Here is a 19,022-nt window from a genome sequence, read left to right as displayed (position 1 = left end):
GGTGGAGGGGTTCAACTGAGGTGGAGGGGTTCAACTGAGGTGGAGGGGTTCAACTGAGGTGGAGGGGTTCAACTGAGGTGTAGAAATTCAACTGAGGTGGAGGGTTCAACTGAGTACGAAGTCTTTTAGGAACTCTAAACTCTTCGTGTGGAGGGGTTAAACTGAGGTGGAGGAGTTCAACTGAAGTGTAGGGGTTCAACTGAGGTGGAGGGGTTCAACTGAGGTGTAGGGGTTCAACTGAGGTGTAGGGGTTCAACTGAGGTGGAGGGGTTCAACTGAGGTGGAGGGGTTCAACTGAGGTGGAGGGGTTCAACTGAGGTGGAGGGGTTCAACTGAGGTGGAGGGTTCAACTGATGTGGAGGGGTTCAACTGAGGTGTAGGAATTCAACTGAGGTTGAGGGTTCAACTGAGTACGAAGTCTTTTAGAAACGCTAAACTCTTCCTGTGGAGGAGGAGTTCAACTGAGGTGGAGGGGTTCAACTAAGAGGTGACTTCGTGTGGAGTGGTTCAACTGATGTGGAGGGGTTCAACTAAGAGGTGACTTCGTGTGGAGTGGTTCAACTGAGAACGAAGCTTTTTAGGAACTCTAATTTCAGCGCCGCGTCTTGTACACAGACAAAATTCTATTGAAATTCGTTGAAGTTTAATCTCGATAAAATTTAACAAATGAACTACTTTAATTTGAATGATTGTTATGCAGATGTAGATTACGAACGCCTTATGTAAAGCTAGTTTTATCGAGTTCCTTTAAGTTGCAATAAAAAATAGAGTTTGGTAACATATGTTTGTATACTGTTGAGTGTATGACTAGTGAATAACTTTAATTTTGTGAACAAATTTTTCTTTAAAATTTGGTCTGGCAGCACTAATAGTGCTGCCAGACCAAACCCTCAAAGCATTTATTAGATCTTTACGTCTATATTTTTGTGAGAATATGAACGTCATGCATGTTTCAATTTTGGCTTTACTTCAGTTGAATTTTTTTTATTTACTATACCGTCGCCGAAGTTTAGCACACGCTCGCTATAGTGTCTCAGTTCCGTAACAATTTCGGTGATTACAATGTTTTGGTCATACTATTGACCAACAAATTCCAATTCTCCTCCTAGCATTGTGGCCTATTGCATATAACGCCATTTTGGCGTTGTATTTTGCAATCATGAAAATCTTGTTTGTTTCATCTTGAAAGAATCCAATGGCATCCAGCAATATTGCTTCATGTCTGTTCGATTTGGAAATAATTCAATAGCTAGCCGTAATTCTTTGTTTAAGAATGGTGGTAAAATAATTAGAGTGCTTTCAATTTTATTTGTTGATGTAATTTGTTCGAATGAGAATTAGATTTTATTAACTATTAGTTTACATTGCATGGGCTAATTTTGAACATTTATCGTTTTGTATCAGTTGATAAAGTCCCCTAGCTGGAGCGTGAAAAGTAAACTGAATAAGCGCTGAATTACCAGTTGATCGTTTCAAGTGCAATCCTTGATATTCTTGCTCTAGAGTGAAGCGACGGTATGATGGAAATGTTTATACTCTGCCAAAAATATTGATCGGCACTTGCATAAAGGTGGGCGTTCAAATAATGGGCTATTTCAGGTCTGCTATTTCACTATATTGACTGGTCTACAAGAATTTCGGAATAATGATGTTTTTGCTGAAGCTCTATTTAGTTGACGCCTCAACTGTCAGTTGAGGAAAGGGCACAAAAAAGTGCACAGTAAGGAAATGACGGACAAAATTCTTAACCGCATCTCCCATGCACTGAAGAGTCCTTCAGGCTTCACGTTTCAAAGCATCCGCCAGCTCAAGCCAGTTTTATGAAGCATAACTCATTTCTAGCAGTAAAACAAGAGCATTTTTCGCTTTAGTTAGTGCCAACTTCCATTCTTCGACATTCCTGAGATCGGAATAGCCTGCATTATATTTGTAATACTTCAAAGGTTTGTAAAGTTTGTTTCTTTTCGAAGTCATCGGAAAACAAAATTATGAGTTTGTTCATTAAAATTTCCGTTGAGAGGAGTTTTTCTGCCAACATCTATACAGGGAAATTTTAATGACTAACATAGCGATTAGCTTTTATCAGTTCATAGCAGAAATTCCGTTAAAAAATAGCTTCTATAGACATAACTGAGGATTTCCGATGGTCTGCAAATTTATCTCTCTCTGATAAAAATTCTTTGTTCGTGCATTTGATCAGTAAATTACTGTTGCTACGAGAGAGTAAGTTTAAGTTCTAAGCGCAAATTTTACTGGCTGAGTGAATGGGATTTCATTAATGCAAAAAACTTCATGAATTGAAGAGAATTAAGAGGCGTATTAGTTGTATGAGAATGCCTAGAAGACTTGTGATATTCTTCTTCAACTTATTATTGTTCCTTATTCATATTGTTAATTTTTCAATAATATTTAACGTTAACTTTGAATATTTATGGTAGATTTTATTAATTATTAATTAAAGACAATGAATTAGAAGGGAAAGTTGAACACCGTCAGACGACCCCTACCATATCGCAGCGTCTGGGTCTGGAATATTTGCCTTGTGGGTGGAGGTTTTCAAGTCTCTATTGTTGCCGTAAAATTCTAACAAACGTCATTATCTGTCGTAACATGGACCTTCTTTTAATTGAAGTGCCACGTTGTCATTATTGCACTTGTGTTTCGCGTTGTCCGCCATTGACATCGACTTTTGATGGTCTGGGCTGTTTTAATGCTGTTACTAATTAAAGAATTCTGAAGATCTTATGTCCTTTTATTCCGAGTCTGAACAATACAGTGGTAAATCATTCGTATGGTTTGTCGCGCTGAAATATTACTTTCATTTCAAGGTTGCAGCTTGTGGTCTCTTGAGCCGCAGCTCGAACTTATTTCCCGTTTTCATTCCAATTCATATGAGTAATATAATGAAATTTGTAGACAAGAAGCATCCTTGAGGCTCTCAAAATCCCTTTTTTTTTAAATAAACATGCTCTATCCATATGCACCCTTGCCAATAAATGTAGAGTTACATTCGTAAGTGCATTACTTTCACTACTCTCATGCCTGCTCGCTAACTCTTGCATTTGCTCCCGGCGGGCTTATAATTTGTCTCGCATCTCATTCTTCAATCAACACGCACAAGTTTGATACTTTGAAAAATTCAATGTTTTTTTTTTACTTTTTATTGTAATCAAATTAGATTTGAACTTGCACAATTTTTTCTACTGTCTTCAATGTTCACATTTCCTCACGTCGAACTCTCATGATTACCACAAATTGGGCCCCATGGTAAATTATGTGCTCATGGATATCCTTGTTTGAGCAAAACAATAAATCATTTCCAACCTAATTTATCGTGAAACAAGTCAGCAATCTCTAGCTACGCTTGGCTGCGGTTATATCCTCGAGCAGCGAGAATTAATGCTCAAGTGTGCACGTAAATCCATCTTGTGGCACTTCGGGCTTTTCAAATGTGGCTCGCGGCCTCACCACTTCCTGGCTAAACTTCCCTTATTTCCGCTGGCTACTCCAACAAAATCGGGCTTCATTTTTTCGAAGCCAATAAGTATTGTTTGCACACATGGATTGATTTCATCTTGACTCACTCAATGTAATCTAATCGAGCAACTTAGAATAATTCGTCACGAATTACAATGGAGGACTCGATGGTAGCCAGGTTAACATTCGACTCCTGCTATTATGAGACGTCGTCGTATTCAGCTAAGTGAATGCTTATTTTAATTGACATTAATTAATACGTTAGTTGACCACGTACCTCAATATTGTCTGGGTTTTGATCCTGTATCTTATAGTAACTCCATGAACGTAATATGAATCGTGGTTAATCCCGTGTTTTATGTTACAGGTCGTGACGATGTGTCACCTCCCAACTCGATGCTCAGCGGATACGACTCCTCGAGTCTGGCGAGCTGCTCGAGCCTCACCATCGCCGGCGACGCTAAGAAGAAGAAAGGCCCGGCGCCGCGGCAACAAGAGGACCTATGCCTCGTCTGTGGGGACCGGGCCTCGGGCTACCATTATAACGCGCTCACGTGCGAGGGATGTAAAGGTGGGCTTGACATTATTTCCATTGCTTGACATTATTGCCCTTTAGGGTTTTTCTCTTCCTTCCTATGAGGCTCATTAGCTAATGTTTCGCAATGTATTTAAGAAATATTAATCAGTGTGAATCTATTGACAGTCGTGTCTTAGTGTAAGAAGTATTTCGAAAGATTGTGATTGAGATTTTATGCAAATGTAATTACGAATTTGCCTGGTAAGCGTATCAAGGACGCTTCAGTCAATAACTCTGTCGATTTACACATTGTTAGAAGCGAATTAATTAGGCAGTGTAACGGGATATTGCGTGAATGAAGCACGACTACAATCGAGCAAAGATTTTCAATGCCTGAAAAGTTGTTTCGTGGTGTTAGCTCGTGAAATAAAAAATCAGCCAAAGCTAATTAATTAATTGTACGGAATGGGTATGAAAAGATGTTAGTTGGTAATTATGTATATTCCTTCATATCCAATAACAAACCGAGAAGACCAGCGCTCGTTCACCTTTGTGGCAATATCTCAGCTTGCTAGATCCTAATTTTTTTGTCACATTCTGGCATGTTCACCAACGCTATTGATGCATTAAAAATACTGTCCTTTTGTTATATTCCCATGGTGCTGAAAGAAAGACGAACCCATTCACTGGCAAGGCAATGAAAGTCATATCCACTCAGCATTCGTAAAGCTGAGCGGTCTTTAGGCTTCATTTTTCTTGTTTGCTTTGTTCTACCGCGAAGTCGATCACTCGCTGCCACTCAGACCGAGAGCCATTCAAACGAATCTGCTAATTGAGTCAGCCTTCTGTAACCGGCCTACCGCACCGTGCTCATATAGTGTATCAAAGATACGGGCGGCCAATGTGTCTGATGTTGCTGTTGGTTGAAGATGGGCATGGAAATCAAGCTTGCTGCAAATTTTGAATGGTGGATTGTTGTCGTAATGTTTTTCTTTTGTGTGCTATTTTTCAAATGTAATTTGCATTAAAACTATCAACGAGCTAGGAAGACGAGTTGCGAGGCAGATCATTTTTGCACGCGTGTTCTAGGCATGAAGGCAAATAAGGTTCGTAAATGCGATTTTATTAAGTAAATCGTCAATTTTGGACAATCTCTACTATGAATCACAGGAACATTAACCCGGTGCTGCTTGATAAATGGCGTCCAGGGATAGAGTAAGGATAAATGATCCTTATTGCGCCTCAAAATTTCGTACAATATAATAATATCCGATCCAGCCGGTGAACCCGAGGGCTAAGAATGCATTTGTTGGGTCGTCTACCTTGCTTTCATTTATAATTTTAAAATTAAAGTAGTTTGAATTACAGAATGACGCGTTCAAACTGTAATTTAAGAAAAAAATATTTATTTCCCGTTTTGGAATTTTATATTAATTATTTCTTATAAGATCCCATCATTTCTGGCAAGATTGATATTTTGAGTACGCGCCCAAATGGCCAGGATTCATACAATTATAATTGAGACACTGTGTCTTAGGAACTTGCTTGAGGTGTGAAACAAAATTTGACTTGAAAATCTCTCTTCTTTGCGTTTATCATATTTATTTCACTTGATTTTCAGTGTTTAAATAATATGTTTTAACTCCACTTACCTGTGTTTATGTTTATACAATTTATTTAGTTATTTAATTCGACACCGTCGTTTCTTCTGATGAATAACTGATTGTCCGTCGGTTGTTAAATAATTTAATCATTCAATTTTCGTTTGGGAATCCTCCCGCTGAGCGCTAATGTAATATTGTATTTATTTATTTTCTGTTATGCAGGTTTCTTTCGACGGTCGATCACGAAGAAGGCAGTTTACACCTGCAAGTACGGCAAGCAGTGTGAGATGGACATGTACATGAGGAGGAAGTGTCAGGAGTGTAGATTTAAGAAATGTATCAGCGTCGGCATGAGGGAAGAATGTAAGTAAAAAATCAAGTACGATTTACTCCGTGCAATCCACTTTTTTTAAACCTTCATGCAAAAGTCATTATCTTACTATCATAATGAAATTCATACAAAATATTACACTTTAATTCATTGAGTTAAATGTGTTATTATACCTGCTTACTCATGTGCTTCGATTAACAATAACGAAATGGTAAATGCATATTAACAGAATTAACAAATAATTATTATTAACCTGAATTTTAATTATTCTTCTTTCATAATCTTGCTTATTTGCAGGTGTGATTCCAGAAGTCCAATGTAAAATCAAAAGGGATCAAAAGAAAGCGCGGGGGTCTGACAAGTCCAAAGACGTTCCAAGTCCAGGCGCGGACTCCTGTTCCAGTCTCATGAGTCCAGGAGCTATGATGAGTCCTAACGCTGCCATGAGTCCAAGTCCTCAGTCCTTACAAGACAGAACTCATATGTCTGTAAGTATTTAATCCTGCTGCTAACTTTGTTGTTCTGCGCCTATAACGTTAAGCGCGCGGGGTATTTTGTTGCGCGCGTGTCTTTTGTTGATCTTATGGTACTTAGTAGAGAAGAACGTTGCACCAGTCGAATTATTTAATAATAAATAGTCTGGCATGAATATGAGATTCAGTACCTCGAATATAAACGAATTTTAAAAGAAATTAAAAAAAATTATGTCTTTATAAGACATGTCATGTATGCGGAACTTTAATGTTGTTCGATCATAAGATGATGCAACGCTAACGAAAATATACATACAACTGAATACATGAAAGAAGATCAGGTGTTACACCTCTAGAGATCGAGTATTTGAAGCATTATTGAAGGCGTTAGATCTGATTAAATCGTATACCGCGAACCACTCTACTTTAAATTCACAAACCTTCTATGTTTTGAACTCGGCAACGGTTGTACATAGTTTATTAATCCATTCACTTTCTTCAATATATTTTCAGTCGTATTATTACTAATCTCATGACTTGAAATAGAAGTTAACTCAAGTCTCCAAAGCAATCGATAGCATAGATTCTGAGGTGGGCGAGAGTAAGGTTTTGATTCTAAAAATATTGCGTTTATCTCAAGCATTATCCTGCCTGAAAATTAATATCCTGATTCAATTATAATAGATAATAATCTATTGCTTTCCACGCGTTTCGAATGCGAAAATGATCTCTTAAACGCTGAACGCTATACTGTCCGGTCGAAAAATTGTTTTAATTTGTAAATTGCTATTGAACTTGTAACTATTAAATATTCATTCTTGCCCTTCATGTTCAAAATTCATATAATCAATGTATTATTCACGTTTTCTTCATTCACATTCTTATTTTTTTCTTTGGAGAACACTATTGAGGTGTATCGTTCTCGTGCAGTTGAAACTAAGAACTTCCTTTACTAGTTTTACTATGTGATGCGATGAGGATGTCTAGCTGTTTCTAAAGTTAGCAGCTTCCTGTCTCTGCCATCACTTCTGTCACTCATACTAGCATTAGTTGCTTCCAAAGAACTTTTCTCGACTAGATGCCACTACTTATTAATCCATTATACATCCCTCGCGTTGATGATGGTGTAAGTTACAGCCTTATAATCTATCACATCGTTCGTGGTTCTCAGACCATCATTCATGTTCATCTTTTGAGTTTCATTTTATCAACCTTATGACGTTGTCTCTCGTCGTCTAATGTAATTTCCTAGTTTGTTGCGTGCCTCCAAGTCGATCGTGGCAAAAGTTGTCACTGTCACAAATTTAATCTTGATACATTCGGCACCCAGAAAAAATGTCGTCCCAAACCTTCGTGAGTGATAGTGCACATCTTTCTTTACTGAGGCTCTGAGGCTCAAGCCTGGCCACGCGTACACTCCCTTGCGCCTGTTATCTTGGCTACCAGACCGCTGTGAATTAGGATTCATTTCAAAGTTATAACCTAAACCATTTCGAAGCACCGATTTTGACGTATTCGACTCATTGAACAAATGGTATTCCATTATAAACACGGACTAACTGCAATATTATTTGGTATGCGAGAGCAGAAGTAAGCCTGATCCTCATAACGTTAATGCAGCGACTATTTTTCTGAGTGTCCGTTAGAAGCCTGCTTATCTTGGAATATTAGTCTGGATAAGATAAATGAGAAAGCTTTTAGAGGTCAGATTTTAGGAGCCATCGAGGAAAGCTCTTTGTTGCCTAGCATTGAGAGGAGGCGGTGCGGGTGTGCCAAGTTTACACCCGTCAGCTGGCGACGTGCGGCAAATGCCAAATCGGCATGTATGTCGCCGCGCGGAATTTTCTCGGTCGATAGTTGAGGTTTGGCTGTCTATGTGCTGGCATCGCCTTGAGCTCTTCCCGCGTAGTTCGAACTTTCATACATGTCCCAGGCAGGAACGAGTCAATAGAGTTGACTAATTCATTGTTTGGGGTATAAAACTCGACTTAAATTCGATACTCAGTTTTGGTAACTTTCAGATTTATTAATACACCTCCCATTTTACCCACGTCGCTGGGATGTCTCGGCTTAAATTAGTTTTCGATTCATCATCGCATTTCCTAATAATTCAAACGGCGCGTACGTTGATTCGTTCGTTTTCAGTGAAAGCTCGTAGATTTTCTTGAGGCTATATTATGTCACAGAGTGCTGCGTATTAATTAATGAGCTTGTCCTTGTGCTTGGTGAATGTCAAGATCACTTGTGTGAGTGCAGCTACATTAATCATTATCAATTGTTTTTCAATTAATTTCGATTGATAATCAATCAAAAGATTGATTATTAATCGCAATCGTTTTATAGTTCCCAGAATATGATAATGAGTCATCATGAAATTCGACCATGATGTTGTTCTCACGTAGTCTAGAATACTACAGCCCTTGCCCATACGGGAGAACGTCTTCCAATACCTCCCGCGAGTGGTTAGTCTTCTATGCTCCTCCTCAGGCATCAGCTGTGGATGAAATCAGCCCTAGCTAATGCTAATGACCAGAATCAAAATCACAACGAAACGTCGAAACACAGCACACACGTTGAAATGTAACTGCATGCGCGAGCGCTCTGTTAGGTGAAGTGTCCGTTCATCACCGGACAAATTATTAATTGGGAGTCTGATATTCTTCGTCTATAGCTAACTCTTTTACCTACAGTTGGCTCATACATTCGTTAATTTTTGAGTTATTCAAGAAAACATCGAAAATAAAGCCGTGTACACTATTGGAATATTTCAAACTAGCCGTGTACACTATTTCGTAGTAATTTCAAACTAGCCGTGAAACAGCGATCAAAATCCAAAGTAGAAAAACCGCGAAGTAGCGAAACCGTAATACATGAACGCGCAAAAATAGAGGAATTAATTAATATTATTTTAAAATTATTATGTTTGCGCTCGTAATGCAATAGGAATTTTCGGATGAACTTTAGAATCTTCGGTGTATTTTTTATACTTCCTGCCGGAAATCATAAAACTACCTCCAGCTATAAGACCTAATGGGTGATTAGCTGAATGATTCGCTGTTCTGGTTTAGGACAGACCAGGTTAGCGCACTTTGCTGACCTTACTGTTTCTCACCACAGATCGTTAACACTCTAAAGACTCCTATTGGCGATGATGGACAAAGTCCCCTACAACTATTCAACTCAACTGTCACGGTGAGCAAACTCCTTGAATAGGTTCTACCGCTGCTCACACTTTTAACCCTTTCGCGCCCAAATCAATTCTCGAAATTCTCTTAAAATTGATACGATTATGCAAGCCGATTGCGAAAAAATTAGTTTGAAGTTCACGCGAAAAATAAAATCATGCTGCTGCCTTCGTTTCGCAGTTTTAATCATGTCTTGGATTTTCTCAGAGTTAATAAAAAGTTACTTTTGAAATCATTAGTGTGCGCCAAAGGGTTGAGGATCACTGGGTGGTTAAATTATCTTCATGGTCATGTAATCGATTGCATTCCATCTTTAAAAATGAGTGAAATTATCTGGTTTTCAAAACATGCAGATGAAATAACTTTCATCTGCAATGAATGAGTCGATTTTAGCGATGCCGTTGTTAGTATTGTTTTCTTGACTGGATAAATCGTCAACGATAACAGATTTAGACTGGCATTTGAATCCTTCCGCTAATGCTTCGCACGTGTTGGTGTGGTCAGCTGTGGAATAATTTTTGAAGCACTCCGCTATCATTTCATTCTTGTCTGTATATACTGACGCATTTGTTTTCCCAATATTTCCCGAATGAAATTTTACGTATGTGTTTGTTGCGTTTAATTAAGCGTTATGTTGTGATTATGACTTGAAGACCCGTCTACAAACTCTTACATAAGCATTAGCGACATAGTTTACTTATACTTGCAATAATGATCATCGCATGTGAGGGTGTGCATAAAAACATAACTGAAATATGAATTATATACGTTAAAGATGGATTCGTATTGCACTGTACAAAATACCCCGGAAGTACTTTTGTTCATGCCCGGATTGCGGAAAACTTTTTTTATAAATGTGAACGAATCTTAGGTTCCCTTTTATACTTCCAACTACACATATCGTGTAATTCGACCCGTATTAACCATGAATTCTTGTACTTTGATACTTAAATGTTGAATCAATTCAGTCTAGTTAAGAACATTGTATACCGGTACTTTGGGTGCTGTCGTCACGTCGTTCCTTGATTCATGCTTGCATTATTATTGTCGTTTAGGTACGAACATTGTTCAAACAGTGTATCCTCAATTTTGATCGCCTATGACAGCAAGATTTTTGTATTAAACTCAGTTTCGGTGTTTAAATTCTCAGTGTCGAAAACGGAGCGCCAGCTCTACTATCCACTTCAGTTAAGCCAGCCAGCTTTTTCATTGTCAGGTTTTACTGGTTGCTGAAGAATATTTTATTCTTGAGTCATTCAAACTTATTGACTAAAATTATTTGTGTAATACAGATATTGCTGCCTTCGGCGGCTGCCTTTCCATCCATCAACAACTGTTATTTTTTCCTTCTATCTTTATCAGCTTCAGTTTTGCCTCGTGCTAATTTTAACGAAGTGTTTATCAAATGAAACCGTCCTCTGATGATCTTATTTACTCGTGAATTACGTTATGTAAGTTACAATGAAGCTCTTGTTATGCTGCATAGCTCTCATCGCTGCTTAGCTTTGACTTAAACCGCAAAAATGGTTATGAAATTACGCTCCATTATTTTTTTACAGCGTCAAATTCACAACGTTTATTGTCATAGAACTACAAAATGATAAATCACAGCTGGTCTATCATAAATCCTGCCCTTTTCAAAACATCGAACCTAATTATATTTACGGTAGCGTGAAGTTCTTAGCTTCTTACTCTTTATTTCAGAGATTCATTTCCAGTCTCTTGTAAGACATTTTAGACCCTTGCAAATTAAAATTTGGATCTTTTTATTTAATAAATGCGAAAATATAGTGTATTGTTTTTCTGAGACAGACTTTTCGTGCTCAATTTTCCTCATTTAAAATCTAAATCGTTCATATCTACTTGTTCGTTGATTACGTCTTCACTAATTTAAAAGTCAATCGGAAATTCCGATTGACTTTTATTATACAACTTATTCCGATTCAACATGCTTATTCCGTATAAAGTGATTCAACAGAGCATCAATTTGCAGTTCATTGGTTCAATATGTTTGGCCTTTACAAGGTAGAGCCATTCTTTGTTTTACCAAACAATGAAAGTCAATTGCATACCAAATCAGCGTAAAGTATTGTTTTCCTGACGCGTAGTATGTTTGACTTTCACGCATGTAATCTTTTCTCAAATGTCCTTCAATACTGTTCTGAATATTTTTTTGATATCGAGTTATTTCGCCCGCTTTGTTAAAATCCAAAAGCATCGCAAAACAAACTGCCGATTTTCCAGTTATTTCTCGAATTCAACTGCGTTAAATAAACAATATAAGAATTGCCTATTTCTCCGCAGCAATTACTAAGATCTTAGTGCCAATATTTTAGTAGATATTTAGACATAATTTTTATGCTCACATGCCTCATTGATCATTTTTAAACGAAAATTTCAGAGGGTAAATGGTTTTGGTGTAATATAAAATAATAATGAAATTACATTATTCTTTGTAGTATTTGCTTCAGTTCTTTACCTTCAGTCATACTTGGAGATTGCAGATACAAGCAAATGGTTTTTGTCTGATGAATTATGCAGGGAGCAAGTTGCTTTATATTTGATTTGGGATCCTCTGTTGCACATCCCGATTGCCCCAATTTTTGTGTTCCAATTTAGTGCTACACGACCAAATTGCGTAATAATATTATGCATCATGCTTTATTGCTCATTGTATTTCTTAAATGAATTGCCGTTTATAAATTACTCTAACTTTACTTCTCTTTCAAACGCCTTCTGAAAGGAAATTTTATGTGTTCTTAATCGATTTGTCTTTGTTCACGTCTGTCATGGCGGTCATAGTTCACGCAGGATGTGATCATGTTTTACATTATGCATTTTAGCTAAAAAATCTGTTTAATTCAGCTATTAAAGCGCTCCAAATCAACTGTTTTACATATTTGCCTCAAGCTTTTTTTATTGTTTAGATATCAACTGTGATTGATTGACATTACTCCTTGCTTTGTTTCAGCTAACAAACATGTTCATACTGTGCGATTATTTCAGAACCAAACTCAAGTTAACTCCTGCTCGAGCAATTCCGGCGTGTCTGGACCGATGGACAAGTACATACTCAGCAGCGATCAAGCCGAGATGATCAACAGGCTCTTGTACTACCAAGAGGCCTTCGAAGTCCCAACGCCGGAGAACTGCAACATGGTCAGTTCAACTCTAAGCCTAATTGTAATTTTGCTCTCTGAAATTTTGATATTGTAATCTTTTGCTCTCTAAGCATTTGCTCTCTAAACCACAAAAAAAAAAACATCGCAACCACCGATGTTTTATATTTTCCATCCTCATCAAATTTATACCAGCATTAAATTTGGGATTTTAAATATGAGCACCAGAAAGCATCAAATTCAAGTGAACGCCTCAACATATTCGCAGCTGCGGAGTCTGTCATTTTCTTCGACTATAATTTAATTTATTTTACAGATCGTCTATGTGATATCCTGTCTTATCGTATCCAGCCTAAAATTAGATTTTAACTTTAATTCATCTGCATAGCCTTACGTCATTGATACCTGTACCTACCTCATTGATATCGATACCAGTACCTTTCGTCAATAACTTGAACACACTACCGCGCATTAAATTAATAAAATTGTATCCAATATAGGTATTTAATAATGTTGCATGCTCATATTTCTCGGGGTCCACAGCACGCCGTGTGCGAGAAAATGCCACAAGTGCCATACGACGAGATGGAGAACAAGAGTATGCGCTTCAGCCACATCACTGAGATGACCATCGTTACTGTCAAGCTCATCGTCGAGTTCGCCAGGAGGGTACCAGGCTTTGATACGCTCATGCAGAACGACCAAATCTCTTTGCTCAAGGTGTGTTTTCACTCAAAACATTAATGCCCTTCTTATTTGATTAGTAGGTTGGCCCGACGTTGCCCGGGGTCTATAATCCCGATAATTTTTTAAGTTCCGGTTCCCTTCGATAATAATGAAGCTAGTGGATGCTAAAGAGAAATTACTACTGAATATTACGCAAGAAATAAATTTGAGATGATAAAAGTTTTATAAGAGTACATAAACTCGCATATGCTCTCAGCTGCTTTACCCATCGACTCTCAGGATTGGCAACTCCTAATATTTGTGTAACCTGTTATCCCGAAACATAAATAATTTCAAGTTAAATTAACGTTAATTGAGGAGAGACCATTTCCAAACCGCAGTTATTGTTGTGGCAAAACTCCTACGATAACTCGTATGTAATTCCAGTGCTTTAAAAACACACCCAACAAGCAAATTTTAAAAAAGATATAACAGACCATGATAAATTGTTTCCAATTCTGTAAAAAAAGAAGGAAGTTCATTTTGATCAATCATTCACAGAACATTCAAGAAACTCTCAAATGTAAGTGGTTTGCCGATCTTTGAAATTCTGCTCAGTATACATTTTGTTGAATTTGTAGATGCTGTGGAATAGTTGCTTCTCTGTTACATAGCAGCGACGCAAAAACGCACAATAATATGCGTCGAGATTATCATTTATAAACGTCATAGAGTCGCATGAGCATTAGTTTAGAAATTTATTTTATTCTCACATTGCATGACAATGTGACGTGAGAGCCTGTGACATTTCGAGGCTATTTTTTACTCATTTCTGTTCCCCCCAGGCTTGTACGCAAGAAATAATCATGCTACGAGCCGCTCGACGCTACGATGTCGCCACAGACTCAATTGTGTTCAGCAACAATTATCCCTACAAGAAAGAAGCGTACAAAAAAGCCGGCATGCTACCCGAGATCACCGAAGTTCTTTTCAGCTTTTGCCGCAACATGTCGAACATGAAGGTTGACAACGCAGAGTATGCTCTCCTTACTGCTATTGTTTTATTCTCAGGTAAGCCGTGAATGTTAATTTGGTGTACCTTACTGAGAACAATTTATTATACTTTCAATGTCAAATTTTTAATTGTGAAATTTTTGAAAATCGTAGCCTTCAAAATGATGATTAAAAAATGAACTTTAGACTTCTTGTATTAGAGGTGCTTATCAAGAATTTGAAAGCAAAGAAAACTGCCAGAAAATTCACCATTGCTTATGCGAAAAAACGTTTCGGAGTCCAGCTTCTTCGTCAGTTCAAAAACCTAAAACCTAGGTACAAACAATTAGCAAACTATAATTCACATTGAAATATAATAATATAAATTGTCAAATAAAAACAAATAAGAATGAGGTAAACATGAGCAGACAAACCTATCTTTTTTCAATTTCGAGGGGATATGAACTATAAGCGGCATTTAGACTTTGCTTTTGTTTTAAAATATAGAGCTGCTCAAATTTGCTTGGTATAATAAAAAAATAATTTTAACCCAGCGTTTATACATTGTAACTGTGGCCATGCTAAAACTACGGTATAATGGACCATGGTAAAGTTTCCTCTGCGTTCTCAAATGCTGCAGACATTAATCTCCACATCTCAATTTTTTTTCTTACTGACTATCGAAAATGCAAACTAATCTCTTGAATAGATCATTACCTTCGTAATCTTCCTTAACCGCATTTATTGCTGTATAGTATTTCATCCAAATGATGTAGATACTGTAATGGAGAAACACTAAATAACTATTTGTTTTTCGAATAAATTTTGAAATAAGAATCCATTTCAGATCGGCCTAATGTAAAAGAGCGAGAGAAAATCGAGGGCTTGCAGGAAATCTTCGTACGTGCGCTCCGTGACTACACAGACTGGAAATACCAGACGCCGTCTGGTCCTAAGTTCGCTAAGCTTTTAGCCATACTCACCGAGCTACGCACGCTCGGCTTCAAGAACAACGAACAGTGCCACACCGTCAGGAACGAAGTCTATTTCCCGGAGTTCTTAGGCGAACTTTGGGACGTCAAAAATGAAGAAACGGAATGCTCATGAGCTGAAGTCACGGATGTGACATCGCGGCTCTGATGTATATAATATTCTTATGACTATGTACCATAATGCCAATAGTTTCTTTCCAATGCTATCTGAGAAGTATGTATAAACAGCGAGATTGTTAATGTTTTAATTCATATTTTAGTATGTCGTGTCATTAATGTTCAAATCAAAATGCTCGCTCGAGGTCATCTCCCTAGATGTCATCGGGTGAAACGTACATGAGGATTGAATACCTACGCTCTACAAATTGAAAATTCATTGAAAAATTATAGGCAATTCTGCTTGAAGATTTTAGGTCTATATTTAACTGTCATGTCTATTTGTGTAGAATTTGTATATATTTTAGACCGTAACCTGCGCTCGGTGTATGAATAGTGAATGCTCGTGGCAAGACATAGCAGCCCTCTGCGCATCCACTGCACCAAACCCTCTTCTGATGGCACAAATGCGTTCGTTGAAATTAATGTTACTTTGTTCGGAAATTCTTCCCATGACTCATCTCCCTGATATGCCTCGTGTAATGCAATTCCAATCATTTGGCATCATATCATTTTTAAAAGATTTGTTGATGAAAAATTAGCGCCGTAGGTTCTTGGTTCCTCGTTGATTCTGCAACTCCTCTGTTATTTTTTGTTATGCTGCTGCATCCTAGTGAGATGTATCCGAATTCCCATACCCGTTCAGTTATTCTTAACAAAAGTAGTACAGTCACTCTCGAAATTTTACGCTTTTTTATCGTGCTAATTTTTGAGGCTTGGAGGATGTCTAGGGATCGGAGGGCACGTGAGAGCTGCTATGCCCTGCCGCTCTGTTCAGTGATATGTTTCATGGGCCTTAGCAAATACCTCCCGAAAATAATTACTTACGGTACATAATAATTAATCAAATTCTAATGTTGCATAATCTACTTGTTGTATCTTTTGACTACTACTTCCACTTTTTGAATTAATGTATTTTTGACATCTCTACCCTTAAGTTGAAACACTTACTTTCCTTTTTAGTCACTGCAATATTGTTGAGTGACATAATAATTTTTTTAGCTGATGAACTACGAATTATTAATTGACTATACCATTTGTATTTTTTTCACTGATTTGGTACTTGTTCTAAAGAATAACATGCGCAAGCTGTTATTAGTTAATGGTAATGCCTCAAATTTCTACTTTATTGCAATATTATTTAACCTAGTTATTTCAAGGCTATTTCTATCTATCTGAAAATTTTTATGTCTTCATCTGCTATTTAAAATATAAACTTAGAACTTCTCTGAACCTAGAGCTTCATGGCATGTCAATGGAAAAATATGCGTGATTGCACCGCTTTATTCGGAGAGATTTCACAGTTCTTCTTTTTTAACCGTAGAGTTTTATAGTGAAAATGATGTATTTTTGTATGTAGGACTACGGTATGATATGAATGTCGATGTAAACCTACTTCTCATCGAAAACTATTTGCTAGACTTGATATTAATAGCTTAACTTCTGTGGTCTATTTCTGGGCCGAATGCGTGTCGAATGTTTTTCGTTCGCACCTCCGCATAATATTGCTGATCGTGATGAATTTGTCTAAAAAGGTAGGTTTCTCTTGGTAGAAGCAATATAACCACGTAAATATACATGAAAAAAATCTATATTTTGTACTATTGTTCGAGTGTGTAAGCAATATTAACAGGTAGGCTTACCTACTAAACTCCCAGCCAACTTGTGCCTGATGATCACCCATGAACTTTGCGTTTTATCTATTATAAATTTCTGAATTGATAATGTATTATTTTTATATGATGTCGTACGCTGTCTAAGACATTTAAATGACCTGCATTGAGATCTATAAACTTGCACTTCGCAATCAAAATTTCTGTTATTCTAGATATTGTCATAACTCTCATTGAATGTTTCCTTGGACAAAACAACCTCAGCTAAACTAGTATGTTTAAAATTAGTCTTAACGACTGTAGACGTCGGTTAAATGCATCTCTGATATCGATGTTATTTTTTGATGTTAATTCAATGAACTAAATTTCCAATGTCTCGTAAAATTACGTATGGTTGCCGTGTTCACTGTACTTTTTGGTGCTCTTTTTCTGCCTCTGCCTCGAATATAAAATATTTGGATACTAGATTAGATCAAATCGGGAGTGCAATACTTGAGAAAAATTAGATCAGTACTCACTGCAGTGAGTGACAGAGATCGCATTTTCTCGTCCGTCCGTGAAGTCACTGACGGACGGACATGACGAGCACAATAGCGTTTTTTTCCAAAAAAAAAAGAGAAAATGCGCTAAAAAGGAAACAATGAACCAATTGTTTCTTTCGCGTACCTGGTTGTGACTCATTTCCAAATTTTTCAATTTTCCACGGTGCCTGTTTAATTCTTATAGTAATAGAGTTGACTTGCGTAAAACTAATGCTATAGAGCTCCTAAACGGTTGTTCTGGATTTATGTTAAATTCCTAGTCGATACTTGATGGTTCTGTTGGACAAGAACCTCGATCAGCAACTGTTAGGACGCCATCGTTAATTATGTGATAGGTCGACTTTTTTCTTTACCCAGGTGAATTTTTCGGTGTTGATTTTAAGGTTTTTACTTGAATTTTCTCTCCTTGATAATTGAATAATTGATTGAATTTTACCGTTGATCTCACGCAACGTAAATAGGCTTGTATATATTGATGCATCGCTACAAAGTGTTCCTTAGTTTAGGTTATGAATAATTGCATAATTAATATTGTACTTTAGTTGAGTATATTTTTGGAGCTTCTTACCTTAGATGTTGTTTGCTCTGCGGTTATCAAATGCAGTCACAGGTTATTTGGATCCTCTATGTGAGTAACTTGTCTTTGGGATCCAACTGAGTTCATTTCTTGATAGGATTGAACACAAGTCTATGTTAAGTCTTGCAATACGAAGACAATGTGTGCAAAATCTACCATTTTCCATCGAGGAATTGTTTGAATTCCATTTTGCTTTGGGAATTTTAAATCGATAAGCGAATTTAATATACCCGAAATCAACAACTGGAAAATGAGAGACTAATGATTTCTGTATGGTACGAAGACTTATTTATCGTTATGCCCCACGTTGAGGCACGGTGTACCGTGTATGTATGCACAATAAATGTCCCAGCAACGAACTCAGTTGTGCCTTGTGATAATACCACCCATCACGCTTCTTATTTCGTGATTGTCCTGAACTTGATTCCATTCGTCTATTCGTTACGAAACTCGTGACGAATCACTAATACTTCTGTGCTGAACTCATCGGTTTTTCTGTAAATTTTGCCTTTGTCGCTTGAAATTCTTTGGCAAAGCTATTTATGAAAAGCTTTGCTAGCCAAATAGGCACTATGCTAATTTTAATCGGGGAAAAATGCGTAAACTTTCGCGTTTCAAATTTGGAAAAATTTTTAGTTTTAAGATTTATTTGCTCAGGTAAATTCGATATCATTTACACAATCATTATTTGTAGTTGTCATTTCATAGTTGCTTTTGTTCATTTGTGTATTTCTTTTATTCTACTATTCTCAATGCTACAAAAAATTTTGGTTGATA

General features: G+C 37.2%; 1 protein-coding gene across 4 annotated transcripts in view; it reads left to right on the top strand.

Moving 5' to 3' along the window:
• LOC108674496 (ecdysone receptor) overlaps nucleotides 1–17,674 on the top strand; it is a 225,215-nt gene extending 207,541 nt beyond the window's left edge. For 3 of the 4 annotated variants that reach the window (XM_047884894.1, XM_047884896.1, XM_018162452.2), the window contains 8 exons: nucleotides 3,845–4,048; nucleotides 5,821–5,961; nucleotides 6,227–6,417; nucleotides 9,520–9,594; nucleotides 12,594–12,746; nucleotides 13,250–13,426; nucleotides 14,218–14,443; nucleotides 15,213–17,674. In XM_047884894.1, coding sequence (XP_047740850.1) covers nucleotides 3,845–4,048; nucleotides 5,821–5,961; nucleotides 6,227–6,417; nucleotides 9,520–9,594; nucleotides 12,594–12,746; nucleotides 13,250–13,426; nucleotides 14,218–14,443; nucleotides 15,213–15,472 — 1,427 coding nt within the window. In that variant the 3' untranslated portion in view covers nucleotides 15,473–17,674. The remainder of the gene's footprint in view (nucleotides 1–3,844; nucleotides 4,049–5,820; nucleotides 5,962–6,226; nucleotides 6,418–9,519; nucleotides 9,595–12,593; nucleotides 12,747–13,249; nucleotides 13,427–14,217; nucleotides 14,444–15,212) is intronic. The other variant, XM_047884895.1, reaches the window with a different exon arrangement.
• Nucleotides 17,675–19,022: the final 1,348 nt, after the last annotated feature.

The sequence above is a fragment of the Hyalella azteca genome, unplaced genomic scaffold, assembly GCF_000764305.2.
Source record: "Hyalella azteca isolate HAZT.00-mixed unplaced genomic scaffold, Hazt_2.0.2 contig16431, whole genome shotgun sequence".
NCBI lineage: Eukaryota > Metazoa > Arthropoda > Malacostraca > Amphipoda > Hyalellidae > Hyalella > Hyalella azteca.
This window is presented reverse-complemented; position numbering and strand designations above follow the sequence as displayed.